The 16,053-nt window shown below is 36.8% G+C and overlaps 1 protein-coding gene across 8 annotated transcripts in view; it reads left to right on the top strand.

Moving 5' to 3' along the window:
• The window catches only part of atp2b2 (ATPase plasma membrane Ca2+ transporting 2), a 166,163-nt gene that overhangs the window by 114,420 nt on the left and 35,690 nt on the right, over positions 1 to 16,053 (top strand). For 5 of the 8 annotated variants that reach the window (XM_060858710.1, XM_060858717.1, XM_060858711.1 and 2 more), the window contains exons 4-8: positions 5,073 to 5,330; positions 6,420 to 6,545; positions 8,585 to 8,710; positions 10,273 to 10,305; positions 13,293 to 13,385. In XM_060858710.1, the coding sequence (XP_060714693.1) occupies positions 5,073 to 5,330; positions 6,420 to 6,545; positions 8,585 to 8,710; positions 10,273 to 10,305; positions 13,293 to 13,385 (636 nt within the window). The remainder of the gene's footprint in view (positions 1 to 5,072; positions 5,331 to 6,419; positions 6,546 to 8,584; positions 8,711 to 10,272; positions 10,306 to 13,292; positions 13,386 to 16,053) is intronic. The other 3 variants (XM_060858714.1, XM_060858716.1, XM_060858712.1) reach the window with 2 other exon arrangements.

The following is a 16,053-nucleotide window of genomic DNA, read 5'->3' as shown; positions in this document are numbered from 1 at the left end:
GCACACTTTTAGCTCATAAACCCTCTGAACAGCTATACAGAGGAGTGATGAATTTCTCAGTTCTTACAGTATTTTAAACTGTAGCTGGTCTGCTCTTATGTAGCTGTGAGAGTCAGTGAGAATAACTGCTGCACAACTCCACATAATGTTTTTGGCCACAAGTATGGCAAGGTAAGAAATGACCCTGTAAGTAATTCTGGCACTTTTACACACTATAACCTACTCTCTTTCTTTATTCAAGTGCCCATGTTGTACATTTTAGATTTTTCAGTTTTTAAGACCATTTATAATGTTGCGTGGCACATGTAAGTCATATTTTGTGAATTTTTCAAACCTCTTAATATTGTTTAGAATGAAATAGACTGGGGGCACAGTGGCTTAGTGGTTAGCATGTTCGCCTCAACACCTCCAGGGTTGTGGGTTCGATTCCCACCTCCGCCTTGTGTGTGTGGAGTTTGCATGTTCTCCTCGGGGGTTTCCTCCGGGTACTCCGGTTTCCTCCCCCGGTCCAAAGACATGCATGGTATGTCATGGATGTGGTAGCTCAGTGGTTAAGGTGTTCGACTACTGATCAGAAGATCATTGGTTCGGATCCCAGGTCCAACAAGTTGAGCAAGGCCCCTGAGCAAGGCCCTTAACCCTCAATTGCTCAGGTGTATAAACTGAAATAAGACAATGTAAGTCACTCTGGATAAGAGTGTCTGCTAAATGCTGTAAATGTAAATGTAAAATGGTAGGTTGATTGGCATCTCTGGAAAATTGTCCGTAGAGTGTGATTGTGTGAGTGAATGAGAGTGTGTGTGTGCCCTGCGATGGGTTGGCACTCCGTCAAGGGTGTATCCTACCTTGATGCCCGATGATGCCTAAGATAGGCACAGGCTCCCCGTGACCCGAGGTAGTTCGGATAAGCGGTAGGAAATGAATGAATGAATTTTCTTCACTGAGACTGACAGGCACATAGGCCACACCTCTTTCACTTCAAATGGACAGCACGGAGGTTATGCCTTGTTCACAGGGGCTGACAGACACAGAGGCCACACCTACGTTACTTAGGCTGACGGGCACAAGTGACTCACCTCAATCAGTACAATTGACAGGCACAGAGGCCACACCCCATTTGTGGAATTGACATACACAGTGGCACACTGGCCACACCTCTTTTACTGGGATTGTCAGGCACACAGGACACACCTCTTCCTCAGGGACCAGCTGGCACTTAGATCACACCTCCTTTACTGGGACTGACGACCACAGAGGTCATGCTTGCTTCACTGGGACCTATGGAAAAATGGCAACACCTCTTGTACTGAGACTAAGTGGCACAAAATACACTGGGACTGACAGGCACAGAGTCATAAGTTCACATTTACAAATTACATAAATGTTGACATTAAATCCCATTGCCATCATTTTTAGTGTGATGTTTCCACAGTTGACTTTAGTGAATTCATTCAACTTTTTTTTTCCTAATACTCCTACTATTCTACTTACTCTACTGGCTATACATGTGTATTCATTATACAGGTATTAATTTTGATGATATAACTACAAAACTTTTCTATAGTTATCAGAACAAGTGCACACACTTCAACCAGCAGGATGTTTGATTATACAGAACTCCCACTGATAGAATAGATGGATTTTGCATGCATTTATTTTACAGTCAGATTTCTCTGTGCACAGTTTTCAAGAGCAAGGGCTTGTCTTTATAGCAAGATAAAGCCTTCTTCTGTGTGTGTGTGTGTCCATGATCAGCCCCTGTAGTGCTTAGCTCAGTGATGCAGATATAAAATATATGACTAATAAGATTAAAGAATCTACTTGCAGCAAAAGTGCAAGAAAACAAATTAGTACCATCATATTTACTTTTTGCTTTGCTGCGAAAATGCAAACATTTCAACAAATCAGGAGCTGGCTGCCTTTTGCATATTATTATGTCCATCCTGACACCACCAGCTCCCAAAAAGTGCAAATGCTTCCAACTTTTTTTTTGCTGAGCTATACTATAACACTTTATTTAACAGCTTCAAAGCACATTTTTAAACTTTTTCCAAAGTCTTCAGCTAAAGACAGAAGCATTAAAACTTGTATTAGAATCATTATACTAACTGCTCTGCTCTTTCATTTAAAATATACTTCAGTGCCTTTTTACTGGTTTCTAAAAGCTCTTAATAGATTTAGCTTTACCTTTGTGAAAAAAGGAAAATTCATCCGTTTTCTTCTGGAAGAATTTTGAATTGACAGGTTATTAAAAGTTATATATAAATATAAAAAGTAATAACATTTTATTCATCTTTTTTTAATAATTAGACCACTGCAGTCATTTTATAAGTAGCAGGTGAGGCTGCTGAATAACACTAACATTAATCTGCTCTCCAGAGATCACAGGTTCAAACACAGATGATGCTGCAGCTCTTCTAGGCTGAGAGCTGAGACAATAAAATGGAGGGATGACATATTCTCTTTTCCCTTTCAGTCAAAGTGACACTAACCAACCATAGGTATATGTGAGGTCATGTAGGCGAAAGATACCAGAGTTCCTTCTATAGTGTTACGCTGCACTGTGACATTGCATAAGCATCAGATCAAAAAGATTCATGTGTCTCAGAGGAAGCATGTTATCCCTCACCTCCCTGATTGGTAGCTGTTGTGAGAGCTGGTGGCTGAGTGAGAATTGGCAGGTGACCAAATTATGGAGAGAAATGGAGGGGAAAAATTTTTCTGACTTAATGGTTTAACGCATAAACACTGATATGCGTAAAGTAACAAATAGCATTTTTACTCTTGTAGTTAACTAACAGTCAAGATTTAATAGTGAATCCTGGTCGGAAGTGGAAGATGATGGGAGCATAAATGCTGTTGAGTTAACTAAAATGACCTTTGACAATGATCCCACCACTGGTGAATGTGCCATAACACAGAGGAGATTATTCTGTGCTATTAGACAAAGAGCACGTTGTTCTGTTATTATTACCTTGAGCACTCTTAGTATTTCTGTGGTGTGCATTTATATTAAAAACAGATAATACCCATGACTGAGACACAGCTTGTAGCTATGTGTTTGCCAAGGGTGCAAATTCAATGTCAGAGTGCTTAATGTGATGAATCACTAATCACTAGCAGTCATAAACGAGCTTCACAATATATTGGTTGCAAATTTTTATCACAGTTGAGCAATATGGCAAAATATCACAATTCTTGATCATTTCACTATAATTGTGCAATATATATTTAGTAGTACCACATATCAATTTTGACCAATAGCTGAGTCTTCTTTTAACATGAGTCAAAATAAGCTATTACTGGGTGAATAAATATCTTGTTCAGATACCAAATCACAGGTTTATTAGCTTGTTTTAATATCTTTCAGTCATAGGGAGTAATTGCAATTCGCTCTTTTAATACAATTTGACAAGAAATAGAGGTAAGGCCTATTCTTGCCAGGCATATGTGATTCAACTTATCAGCTATTTTTTTATCTTAATGTCTGCAGCAGGAACACCTAAAATTGTGCAGACAATGGGCTGTTGATCAATTTTGCGACTGTGGGTCTTTTGAGCAAAGTCCTTCTGATGAATGTTTGTAAATTTGTTGATTTTCATAGCTCTATAGCTCCCATGTATACACATACCTATATCTTAATACTATTAGAAAGATCGGGTGGAGCATAGGAAGGGCTTCTCTAGATCCATCAGCATTGTTTATAGTACTTGTGATAGGTTAAGTATTTAAAAATAAATGATTCAGTTATACATTCAGCTGTACATTTTGAATAGAACAACATGTTTAGAGTGTTTTTTGATGTTGTAGCACAGAGGCTAATTTATGCACTGGTCATGGCTGTTTTTTAAGTGGCATGTCATTCAGAGAAAGCAAATGTATTACTCTGGGTTTATGGGGTCTGTGCTGTAGAAAACTACAGAAAGAAAATTGTCAGCTTGGCTTTGGTGCTGTCCATGGTGCTGAAGTCTGGACAGTGGGTGTTAGTGCTATAGCAAGGCATCACACAGTCATTTTAGGATTTTGCAAATTTGTGGTTGCAGAAATGAATCACGAAACCATGTTAAAGCAAACACACACACACACACACACACACACACACACACACACACACACACACATACATACATACATACATACACACACTGTGCTTGTTTGACTTTTTCAGAAATTGGAAATTTCCTGGAATTTTCACATACAATTTACACTAAATGGTGTATGGAAAATGGTGTATGGTGTAAATGGAAAATGGCAGTTATACAGCATATAAACATTGTTGATGAAAGGTCTGAGGAGACAGGACGGAACACTTTCTGCTGAGCAGAAAAGTATCTCTAAAAACGCAAAATATGTCACACCTGGTGGTGGATCCATAACAACAGCAGAAAACCACATCTGCTTCCATTTCTGTCAGCCAAGAACAAGAGTCTGAGGCTACACTGATAAAAGGTTCACTAAAAGCTGAACATCAGAACAGTGGAAAGAGACAAGGCAATGTTTCTTCAGTAGTATCCTCTGTGGTATAGGAGATCTTAGGGAAGAATTAGCTTTGAACTAATCATTGAGGACTCTTTATATGGCACGTTTTTTTTCTAATGGAGTCACTCTTCTAGTCACACCTACACACTCTGTAACAATGACAGTGGACAAAGTTTTAAAATGTCTGAATTCTATAAAATAAATGAATTGTTATTAAAAGTGGAATGAGAAATGTATGGGATAGACATCTGAATAGATTTTAAAAAAGGTTTTGTAGAATGATTTAGCAATCATTTGTATTTCATACAGTTATATTATAATTGAAAATACCTTCTGTGTTTTCTGTGCTTATTATGCTAGTCATGTGGTCATATGTCAGAAACACTCATCACCTTCAGTCTACACGCTTGGTGCTGACTGTCAGACTGCTAATTGAGTACATTTATAGTAACATGTATGATACTGTATGTATATGTCTATATATATAGAGGTGATATTCATGTGTTTTTGTAAGTGGTATCGAGTGTATAAATAAACGTGTGATCCTAAACATTTGTGTGGGAAAAACTGTGATGCTTCTTACATTTCTGTAGCATGTGGTGCTGCAAACGCTGGAGCAGAAGACGAAGGAGAGTCAGAGGCCGGCTGGATTGAAGGAGCCGCCATTTTGCTTTCGGTGGTGTGTGTGGTGCTTGTCACCGCCTTCAATGACTGGAGTAAAGAGAAGCAGTTCCGTGGCTTGCAGAGCCGCATCGAGCAAGAGCAGAAGTTCCAGGTGGTTCGGGGAGGTCAAGTCATCCAACTTCCTGTGGCAGACCTGGTGGTGGGAGACATTGCACAAGTCAAATATGGTATGTATTTATGCACATTTAGCCAAACCTCAGAATGTATCAAGCATAAAGCTTTGGATTAAGCTAAATGAAATAACCTGAAATATACACTAAAGATTTATTAGTAAATTACTAACACGTTACATGGTTCGGCCACTCAGTTTATACCCCTTTTTTCAAATTGCATTAGGCCTGTTTCTGTGATATACTACTTTTATTATATATACCAAGCTAATAATGAAGCAGAAGTCATTAGGCCTATGCTTTACACTAATCACTAAGTAGGTATTCCACTAATCCTGATCCCTATACCCTAAGGTTTTTTGGCTTTATTTTATACCATTGAAGTTTATGTTTATGTGGGATGAGGTTGGTCTATTAATTCTAAAGGCCATTATCTAGACTCAGTAAGCCTAGCTTTAAAATAAATCATCTGTTTGTATTTACGGAGTCTATGGAGTGTATACAGTATATTCATTTTGTCTAAGACACTAAGGTTAGTCTACTAAATCAAGGTTCAAACCCATTTTCAGGACACAGTTTGTCCAGTCCTGGGATAACGTACCTATATTTTAATTACATACATTTATTTATTTGTTTGTTTGTTTGTTTGTTTGTTTGTTTGTTTGTTTATATATTTATTTAGCATTTATCTAAAGGATATACTTGCAAAGTGCTATATCAAGCAGAGGACAATACAAATACTAACATACCAGATTTTTAATTGAGTGTTAAAAACCCAAAGTGCACAGAGTAACATCTAGTGTAAGTACAGATTTTTTATTTAGTTTTTTTTTAGAGTTGGGGACGAGTTAGGGGTTAGTTTAGTGTTCATAGAAGAGATGTTTTTTTTTTTTTTTTTACCATTTTTTGAATATAGTCACAAATTCTGCTGACAAGATTGAGGTTAATTTTTTTTTCATTACTAAGGGACAGTCAGTGGTGGAAAATATATTTGCCCAATAATGATTGAACTTATCTGTCCAGTGTTTTGTAGCCTTGGGATGATGTTGAAGTTGGTTCACAGATTGTTTTCAAATGAATTATGAATGTGTTTAATAGGGACAAAGGGATTTGTATTCTCACAGATCTTAATGTTTCTTTTCCAAGGTGACCTACTTCCCACGGATGGAGTCTTGATACAAGGCAACGATCTAAAAATCGACGAGAGCTCTCTTACGGGAGAATCGGACCATGTGCGGAAGTCTGCTGAAAAAGATCCCATGCTCCTCTCTGGTGAGAAGCATGAGTGAAATATCCAAAAAACTAAATATGGTATAATATTGACCTTACACTCCCACAAGCTTTTCAGAGTTTTTCTTTACACCTGAATAAGCACTGATGATGTGGTTCACTCTTTAATTAGCTTGTGTCTAATATCATGTGCCTGATGTTACTGAATAGCTTAAGCTTGATAATATAATATCACATTCTGTTTTTACAAAATGCACAAAATTTAAAATGCACAACATGACTATCATAGTCACACAAAATCAACACTATCCTTGGGCTCGCGTTACCTTTAATGACTTACGATGAAGTCTTGTATGAAAACAAGAACAAGTGCAGATAAAAGTATTGGTATGGTAATATTGTAAATTATGATAAGATTAGCCAATTATAATACTTGAAATGTATTTTTAATGAAAATTTAATACTGATAGACTATATAGGCAAAGGTAAGCACAAGCCTGATGTTTCTACCCAGATGTGATTCATCTACAAACTGTTTCCTTCAAGGTTGAATCATACAATTGTCGAGAGGTTCTTTGTATTCTGCAGCATTAAGATTAGCCTTCACTGGAACTAAGAGCCCCAAACATTTTCCAGCATGACAATGACCCTGTGCACAAAGCACAGAGGTTTTTCAAGGTTGGAATGGAAGACCAAGAAACACAAAGCTCTGACCTCAACCCTAATGATCACCCAAGCTTAAGTATCTGACCTTGATAGTGCTCTTGTGGCTAAAGAAGAGTGAAGATTATTATAATATTTATAAGGTGGCTAATATGTACATATTGGTCTGATTGGTCAGGTATTAGACCACATCCATTTCATCTCAAGAACATTGACCAAAAAGCTGAGGTTAAACATGAACTCTTACATACTGTACAGTACATTTCCATCATATTATTTACTGTCCCACAAGTTAATTCCTTTATCAGAGTGACTTTGGTGTGTTTTCCCTTGGACCCAGATTGAGATGGTCTCCGTCCACTTTAAAGAGAATGCAACAAGAAAGCGATTCAAACCTGAAGGGACCCAACTGCAAAACAAGCCATGTATATTGGGTTGTGGGCAGCATTTTCCTGTAGATACCAGCTGTTAAACTGAGCCAGGAGGCACGAATTGAGCCAAAGCACTGAGCTGTGCACTGCAGAAATGCCATGTGTTCTAGATATTTGGACCGAAAATAAACAGAGGATGCATACAGTACACAAAATCTTTGAAATGAGATATTTATATAATTTTCTTGCACTTTTTGAGTGCTAGCTCTGTGTTTTCAGTGCTCAGGTGATCTTATGATTTCTACTCACACTTGGAAAAGATTTGTTTGCTTTTTTCTCCATCAGCAGATTTCTGATTAGTTAATGAATTGTATGCAGACTGAAAACAAACCAAGTAGCAGACACTCAGACGGGGCTTCCACACTAGCAGTTTAGTCCCAAGGTTCCATGAAGTCCATGGTTCTAATGTATAAATGGTAATGCTCTCATGCAGAACAGGAAGGTCATCATGGTATCGACTACACAGGCTACACAGGAACTGTAGCACGAGTCCAGTGAATGAAAACGCAGCTCGTACTCAGGTCCACAATTGTTAAGGAAGTAAAATAACCTTTGCATTTGTTTTATCTGATGATGACATCATTTCACAATTACATGTTTGATAAGTGGTATGGGAACATAGAAGAGGTCAGATGCTTTATTGTGCATAATAGCAACAAAATAATAATAATAAAAAAATATGGTTTGTTTTGTGATCTCCATACACGTTTGTGATGAAGATAGATCAAGTGATCGATCACACTTGGATTTGAAGTGCAGCAAATGACCAGTGTGAAAATATTAAAATATTAATTTCACACAATTTCAGGCAGCTGGACTAGTAGGTGTAAGTGACATTTGAGAGTTAGCAGAAGTCAGTTATCAGGAGCTGAACTTCTAATAATTACAAGAGCAAACTAATGGCACCTTGTGGCTGCTTGTTAGCGTACGTGTTAATATAGCATTATTACTCACACTGTTAATATCTACGTTTGTCTGGTAACACAGGTACTCATGTGATGGAGGGTTCGGGTCGGATGGTGGTCTCGGCTGTTGGAGTGAACTCTCAGAGCGGAATCATCTTTACCCTGCTTGGAGCTGGTGGAGAAGAGGAAGAGAAGAAAGAGAAAAAAGGTACAGTATGTTCCTCGCATGGCTAAAAAAAACCTCTGGTTTCTGTTTTGCCTTGGGTTTTTGTGTAACCCAATTTTGCATGTCTTCAAGCTAAATGTCACTGCTCACTAAATAATTACAGTGGTCTTTTTTCTTTCAACAATGAATTCAAAGTGAAGTTTCTTATTAATACCATTACAAGTAAAATATAAGAAGGTCAGTTTTAGCACTGAACCGCAAAGGGTAAAGCAAAACAAAAAAAAAAATCAGCAGTCAATTTCATGCCAGTGAAAATACTGTACCAGGTTTGTATTAAGTCTACAAAATGTACAACATAATGAATTGTGGGTGATCTTGCAAAGCGAAACATTATACAGCGTAAGTAGGTATTGATAAAGCTGGAGATTGTTAAAGAGTTCATGCTAGAACTGAAAATAAGGGACTGAACATATGTTAGATATGTAAGTGAGATTATGATTTATATCAGCAGCAGTTTCTCACAATGGGTAATACACACAGCCTGCTAGCTACCGAGAGTAACAATCTAACATGCAGAGTGAATTATTAAGCTTTTTTGGAAGAAGATTGATATGTTCAAGTGAATATTTCTTATAATGGCTGATGCTTTGCCAACACATTAGATAGATGAAGCTAAAAAGTTGTCAGTACTTTCTAACAGTCCAATAGCACTAACCAGTAGGCAGAAGTATATTATCCAGAAGGTTATGTCCAGCTAATAGACCATTTTTTTTTTAGGTTAAAGTGTTAAAACAATAGCTTTGTGACTAGGTTGTTACAGCCGAAGTTAGTCAAAAACCTCATGCTAAGTATACAGACTTACAAGCACCCTAAAAGTTTATGTATTAATTATACAACTGATTTTTACTTTTCTTTAAGAAACTTTTTCAAAGGAGGTTCTTCATTATACAAGCTTTCTGAACATTTACACCTACCTTTAAATCTATTATGAAAATATATTAATACATCATGTAGGAAACAGGAAGTTAAAGCCATTATGTGGCTCATTTGCCTGGCTCTGGGAGCGAATCGCTTTCACTCACGCTTCCACCAAACCCAAGTTCGCTTGAAGTGACTCTCATACTCAAAATGTATGTGTTTTGTGTGGACCAGGGTTTGATTCCCAGGACTACATCCAGGTTTGACTAAACTCTGGGTGCAAAAACAAACCTGGGTCTAAAAAACTCCCAAAAGTGCTTTGATTTGAGATCCACTAGATCTTGAGATCAAACCTTTTAGACACAATGACTTCTTTGCTCTGCTCAGAAGATAAACCAATGTTAATGACTTTTACCTGACTGGGTATAACAGTAACTACAATTCAGACTAGTGTGAATGTGAATTTGTATTTTTTTCTGACCAGAAATGAAATGATCAATGTACAGGAATTTTTCTAATGCAGTGCCACTGTGAGGTCTTTTTTTATTCTTTGTAAACTGTACCTCATGTGGTAATGTATAGTGAAAAATCCTACCTTTTGAAGATCGGTAGACCAATGTGATTTACTAATGCTGTGTACCAGTGTGAGGCCTTATGTTCTTGTCATTCTGTAAACTATAACACAGGTCAGGCAATGGAAGATGGCCGACAGCTAGCAGGTAGAGTATTACTCTGTTTCCCCTGGACCCTACTTTACCCCAGGAACGAAGAAGTTTCCCTTTAATCCTTTTAATACCCTTTCCCCCATCCTCAGCCCAGCTTCGATCACAGCAATTCTTTACTTAAAAAGAAAATCTTGCCTACTGCACCTTTTTAAGTCCACAGATGCATCCCATCCATATGCCTGCATAGACCTGCTGAGCAATGGGTTGACCAAATCTTAATAAAAATATATTTAGAGCTTACAACTTAGGGACTTGATTTATTACAGTAGTTTGGTTTATCTGTGCCTCTGGTTCTTTGAGTGGCACCAGAAGTTGCTTCAGATTTCTAAGTGAATCTTGTAGATGCTACAACCGTGCTGCTGTAGATATGTAGCTCTAAAATACTGTATGTTCTGTCAACAACAGAATTATTGGCACCCTTTATACAAATCACTGAACATGAATAGCACATGGGTTTAGATATTTGGGAAGCCTTTACTGTTTCATTTAAATGCCTATATACAGATTTCCTGGCAATTAAGAAGAAGACTCTTTTAGATTTGTCACGTGCATTAGAGCATATCCAAATAGTGAAATTCTTTTCTTCACATATCTCAGCTTGTTAGGAGAGAATGCATGCTCAGCCATGATTCATCACCTACTGTATGAAGCAGAGAGGGTTAACGGTATTGCTCAGTGCCCCAACAGTAGCAGCTTGGTGGATCTCAGGCTTAAACCCTCAACCTACTGATCTATAACCCAGCGTCTTAACCCTTGAGCTGCCTCTTCAAAAAACTTTAAGCTAAACCTGGGGAGAATAACAGCACTGATCCTTTTACTCTAATGTCTCCTAAGATTGGAGAGATTTTGGATGTTTCTCCATGTCCAACATTTTTAATCTTTTTCATACTTTAGTTTGTGATGTGAAAGCTTCTTTTTGATCCTGACCTCAAAATTCTATTAGAGTTCAAATCTAGAGACTGGAGTGTTAATGTGTGTCAGCATGAATGTATATTTAAGGTCATTATCTTAAATATTTCCTTATTTTCAGAATTTTAACTTTCTGAAGGCAGCAGCCAGTTCTGACAAAATTTTTAATGCCATAAATGCCATTTTTCTAGAGCCCCTGGATTACTGGCTTTTTGTGTATGTTTTTATTTCCATTTGTTGATTAACATACTACTCATGTTTCTGGAGTTTACACCAAATTTGACTCTGGAAAAAGCCATTTAACATGTTTGCAACCACATATTTGGTGAACGACAGATTAAATAGTTCAGGTGTTTGAGAGCTGTTTAAAATAAAAAAAAAATGTCTTGAATTTGTTTTGAATAAATTTGCATATTCTTTTGAGGCAGAAATATTCAAAAAGAAGTTGTTATGATAATACGTTTTGTCCCATGATGGCTGATGCATGTGTCAAAATTATTGGCACCCCTGCAAGCTTTTGTTTTTAAACTCTTCACTTCAGCTCATTGCACAGGTTTTTAGTGGTTTTACGACATTTTTTTTTTTATCCGATCACAACCTAGTTAGAATCTAGTTAGCATCTTGCCAGATTTATAGAGTCTTTGATGTCGGTTAAAAAAATGAAACAAATAGATTCTCTGGGCCTTTGGAGGAAAAAGAAGCGTCACATCACAGATCCTGCACCATATCTTTAGTGTTTCGTAATAAAACTTTATTTTTGGTGATTTGATGTATGAAAATGGCATCTTCTGGCATGACTTTCAGTTAGACTGTCGACATGGGGGGAGTTGCTAATAGATTTGGAGACTTTGCAACACCTGAATGCTACGATCTTCTCTGTCATGATCCTTGGAAAATGATTTTCCTCTGTAACGTTCCTGTGCTCAGGTTTTTTCTAATTCTTGCCCCAACATCGTATAAGAGCATTATTTGATGTTTAGATATTTTTAAAGGCATTTCCTTGTTAATGAAGGTTCAAAGACGTTTGCCTTATTTTATGTGTATATTATTTTATCTTGTTGATGTAAATTGAAAAAATGATTAAGGAAATTTGGCCTCTGTGTCAAATCATATTTAATACCCAGTGAACCAGGAGGCCATGCCTAAAGATTTAAGTGTTTGTAAAGACTCATTAGAAAAGAAATTCTAAAGGTACCATTAGTTGTGAAACACACGATTTTCTTAAAAATCAAACAATTTTTAAGTTCTTAGTTTGAACATACTTCAATTAGATTTGAATTCTTTTCTTTTGTTTTATTATCAGTGTGAGATTAAAGCTAATTAATCCCAAAGACCCACCTTTACCACGGGTGCCAATAATTCTGGAGCTGACTATAGTTTTATTAACCTATAGTGACTATAGCATTATTAAAACCCAGAAATGCTTTTTGATTAAAGTTTAATGAAGTCCTTATAATCAATGACATGTGATTATATAACACCATGTAATGTAGAAAACAGGTGATGACATTTAATAACATAAATCACTTCTGGTGTATATTATTGCGTATTTGATAAGTACTTTAATTTTTTTTTTTCAACAAAAATAGGCAAAAAATTGTAAAGTTTCCTAAGGTGACAACTCTCTGGTCTCTAAAATCTGGTCAATCCTCACTTTTCTGTGCCATTGATCATTATATTGTTATGTGCTTTAGTTTTGTTTTGTGTCTGTTCCATGTGATGTGTCTTATGTTGTGTTACTCATTGATGACGCCATTCCCTTGGACCAGGAGTCTTCAGTCTTTATCTGTAAAGAGATACCGTTGAAGGCTTCCACTACAGCCAAAAAGGAGCTAATTGATGATTGAAGAAATGAACTGATTAAAACTCCTACTTGGTTGGAATGCAAGCCAGTAGCTATAGCTCTTTTTCAGATGAGACTGAAGACCCTGCTTTACATTCTGTATTCATTTGAAAGCTGCATATTAAAACTGTACTAAATCGTGGTTACGACACTCTTAACCATGTTATTTTTGTTCACTGTTATTTATTTAATTGTTTTTTTTTTTTTTTGCCCATTTGGTACTTGCTAGACCACACCCATCCCTCCTCCCACCCCATCGCAACAATAGCCACCGATGGTGCTGCAGGTGCAAATGCCCCTGGTAATACCACCCTAGTCAATGGTAGGTTGAGAAGACGTCTGTCACTCCTTTATGGCTTCATCCTTATATTTGTCTTTTCCCTCTTTTTCCTTTTTTCCCCACGACTTACCTCTTTTGCAGACAGCCGTCCTGCTGCATGCCGTCCTGAGTTTGTGACGTCCTTCATTTGTTCCTTCTTTGTAATACTTCTTCTTTGTTGTGTAGTGATAGATATCTGAATACAAATATTCCAGTAAAGGAGGAACTCTGGCAGCAAGCTGAATATGAATCAGATTCTCTCCAATAGATGAGTCGAATCAGCTGCAGACTTGTGGGTACAGGACTTACATTGCTTAGAAGAGTGCTATTTATTTTATTTATCTATGGAAAATGTAGCTTTGGTGAATTTGCTGAGGGACAAGTGTGGGTCAACATAGCCAGAGCCTGAAGACAACTTAAAATCAAAACTGATATTGTTACCTCATGTCCTTGACTACATCGTGTTTAGTCACTCATGAGGCAGTTTAGTCACTCAATTCAGCTTTTTCAGTAATTATGCTTTTCCCACTAAATGGACTCAGTTTTTTTTTTACATCAGTGTTCACATACACAAAATGGTGTAAAAATGACTAGCATTTAACAGCAGGTTTCTCCTGCCCCTCCCCGACACCTAGCTTTCACCAAACACAAAATGCTGAGTCAGCTCGACTGCCTGTCACTGAGGTACTGAATAAAAAGTACTGTCTTCTTCTTAGACTATAGATTAGATTTAACTTTATTGACATTGCAAAATGTACAAGTGCAGGGGAAATAATATGCAGTTAGCATCTAACCAGAAATACAATAAGACTGAGTGTAAAGTTACGAGGTCGGGAATCAGAGACCAGATCAATGCGATATATCAAATATATCAAAAAAAAAAAAAAAAAAACACAAGCAAAATATTTATTAACAAAATGTAATTGCAATAGCAAGAAATAATAACACATATAAATATCTGTTTTTTAAATAGCTTAGGTCTGATTCACCTCCCTCTTAAAGATCAGATGACTAATAAAGATAAAGATTTTTGTTGTGAAAGATCTTTACCCCAACAGTATCGAACCCAATATAAGCTACTTATAACAATGACATTAACTAAGCTATCTAGCTGCCTGAATTTATGTAACTAAACAAGCAAAATATACACAAAAAATATATATTCATTTACAAATACACAAAATGTACTCAATATATAAACAGATGCAAATTAGGCAAAAAAGAAGAAGAACTTGGTGGAAAAGTCAGATGATGATGTTTTTGATAGGTTGAAGATAAACTTAATCTCTGGCCTTGTAAACCTAGACTGCCTGTCACACTGCCAAATCTGAAAAAAGTGCAAAAAGGGTATTTGTAAGAGATTAGTTTACTGCCATTGTCAGTAATCTACTGTTAGAAATACAGTAAAGTTTAACTGATTGCCTGAATCATGATTATTCTGGAATTGGATTGTTATTATTTCTTGCAGTAGCAGTGAATAATATCAGTATTTTTATCATGGTACCTTTTCCGAATGTTTTTGTCAGTATGGTTAATACTATATAGTACATATAGTACGTATAAAACATCATGTGTCATGATATATGACCATTCTGCAATGTGGGGTTTAATCTGATCCAGGTATTAGAATTCCATTGGCATTAAAAGGCTTAAAAGAATGGAAGGACAAATAGGTCAGAAGCCAACAGAAATTTGGATTCTAAGTTTTGTTTTTTCTGTAGTTTACAGTGAAAACTCTGTTTTAACTTGAGAGTATATGAAAGAATAAATTTATAAGGACAGAAGCAACACAATAAATATCTCATTGAAGTCGTCATCGTTTATAACCAAAAAAACTGAAGTACTTATGTTTAATATGTAAAATTCAAGCTTGTACCTTATAACTGTCAAGTTTACAAGATAAAGCAGAAACCCATCCAAGTTGCTTGTTTATACGATCTCACATGTAGTGTGACAGAGAACTCACACCTCATCATTTAAAGCCAGTACCAGTACCAGTACCTCTACTTCCCCCAGTTGTGTCATGTCCAGTCTTGAGCAGATGCCAAAAAGCTGTCAGCTGGAACCTTTGCTACTGAACCAAAACTTCCATTAAGAATGTACGCAATCATTGCTGTACGCAATCATTTATGGTATATTTTTCGCCCATGCCATTTCTAAGCAATGCATTTAATATATGCTCACAGTGCATTATGGGTAGTACATCCACTGAATGAGCGTTCTTAAATTGGGATGCTTCATAAAATGGCAGACGTTGTAATGAGAGTAGGAAGTACAGTAGATATGACTAACATTTGAGACACATTCATACAAGAGCGAGCCAAGTGAAATAACTTAGATTCAGGGCTGTTAGTACTTACTGTAAGATTAAATTTGTTTTGGTTTGTCCAATCTTAATTTCCTCTTCCGTTCCTGAACATTTTTAGTGTTTAGTCTTCCTCCACTCGTGGTGTTGCATGGCCATCTTCTTGTCCGTCTCTCCTGCATGTCCTGTGTGGTTGTGTACTGTTGCTCTGTCCCTCATGGTTGTAATGTTTACGTGTTTTATATGTCCATGGAATATCTGAAAAGCTTTTCCTGTGCAGTGATCATAATGGAACAGTACATGTCCATGTTTAATGGAAAATCAGAAATAAGATAAACATGTAATTTCTATTATTTTAGTACATAC

The sequence above is a fragment of the Tachysurus vachellii genome, chromosome 22, assembly GCF_030014155.1.
Source record: "Tachysurus vachellii isolate PV-2020 chromosome 22, HZAU_Pvac_v1, whole genome shotgun sequence".
Taxonomy (NCBI): Eukaryota; Metazoa; Chordata; class Actinopteri; order Siluriformes; family Bagridae; genus Tachysurus; species Tachysurus vachellii.
The sequence above is the reverse complement of the archived record's forward strand: the minus strand, read 5'-3'. Positions and strand labels throughout refer to the sequence as shown.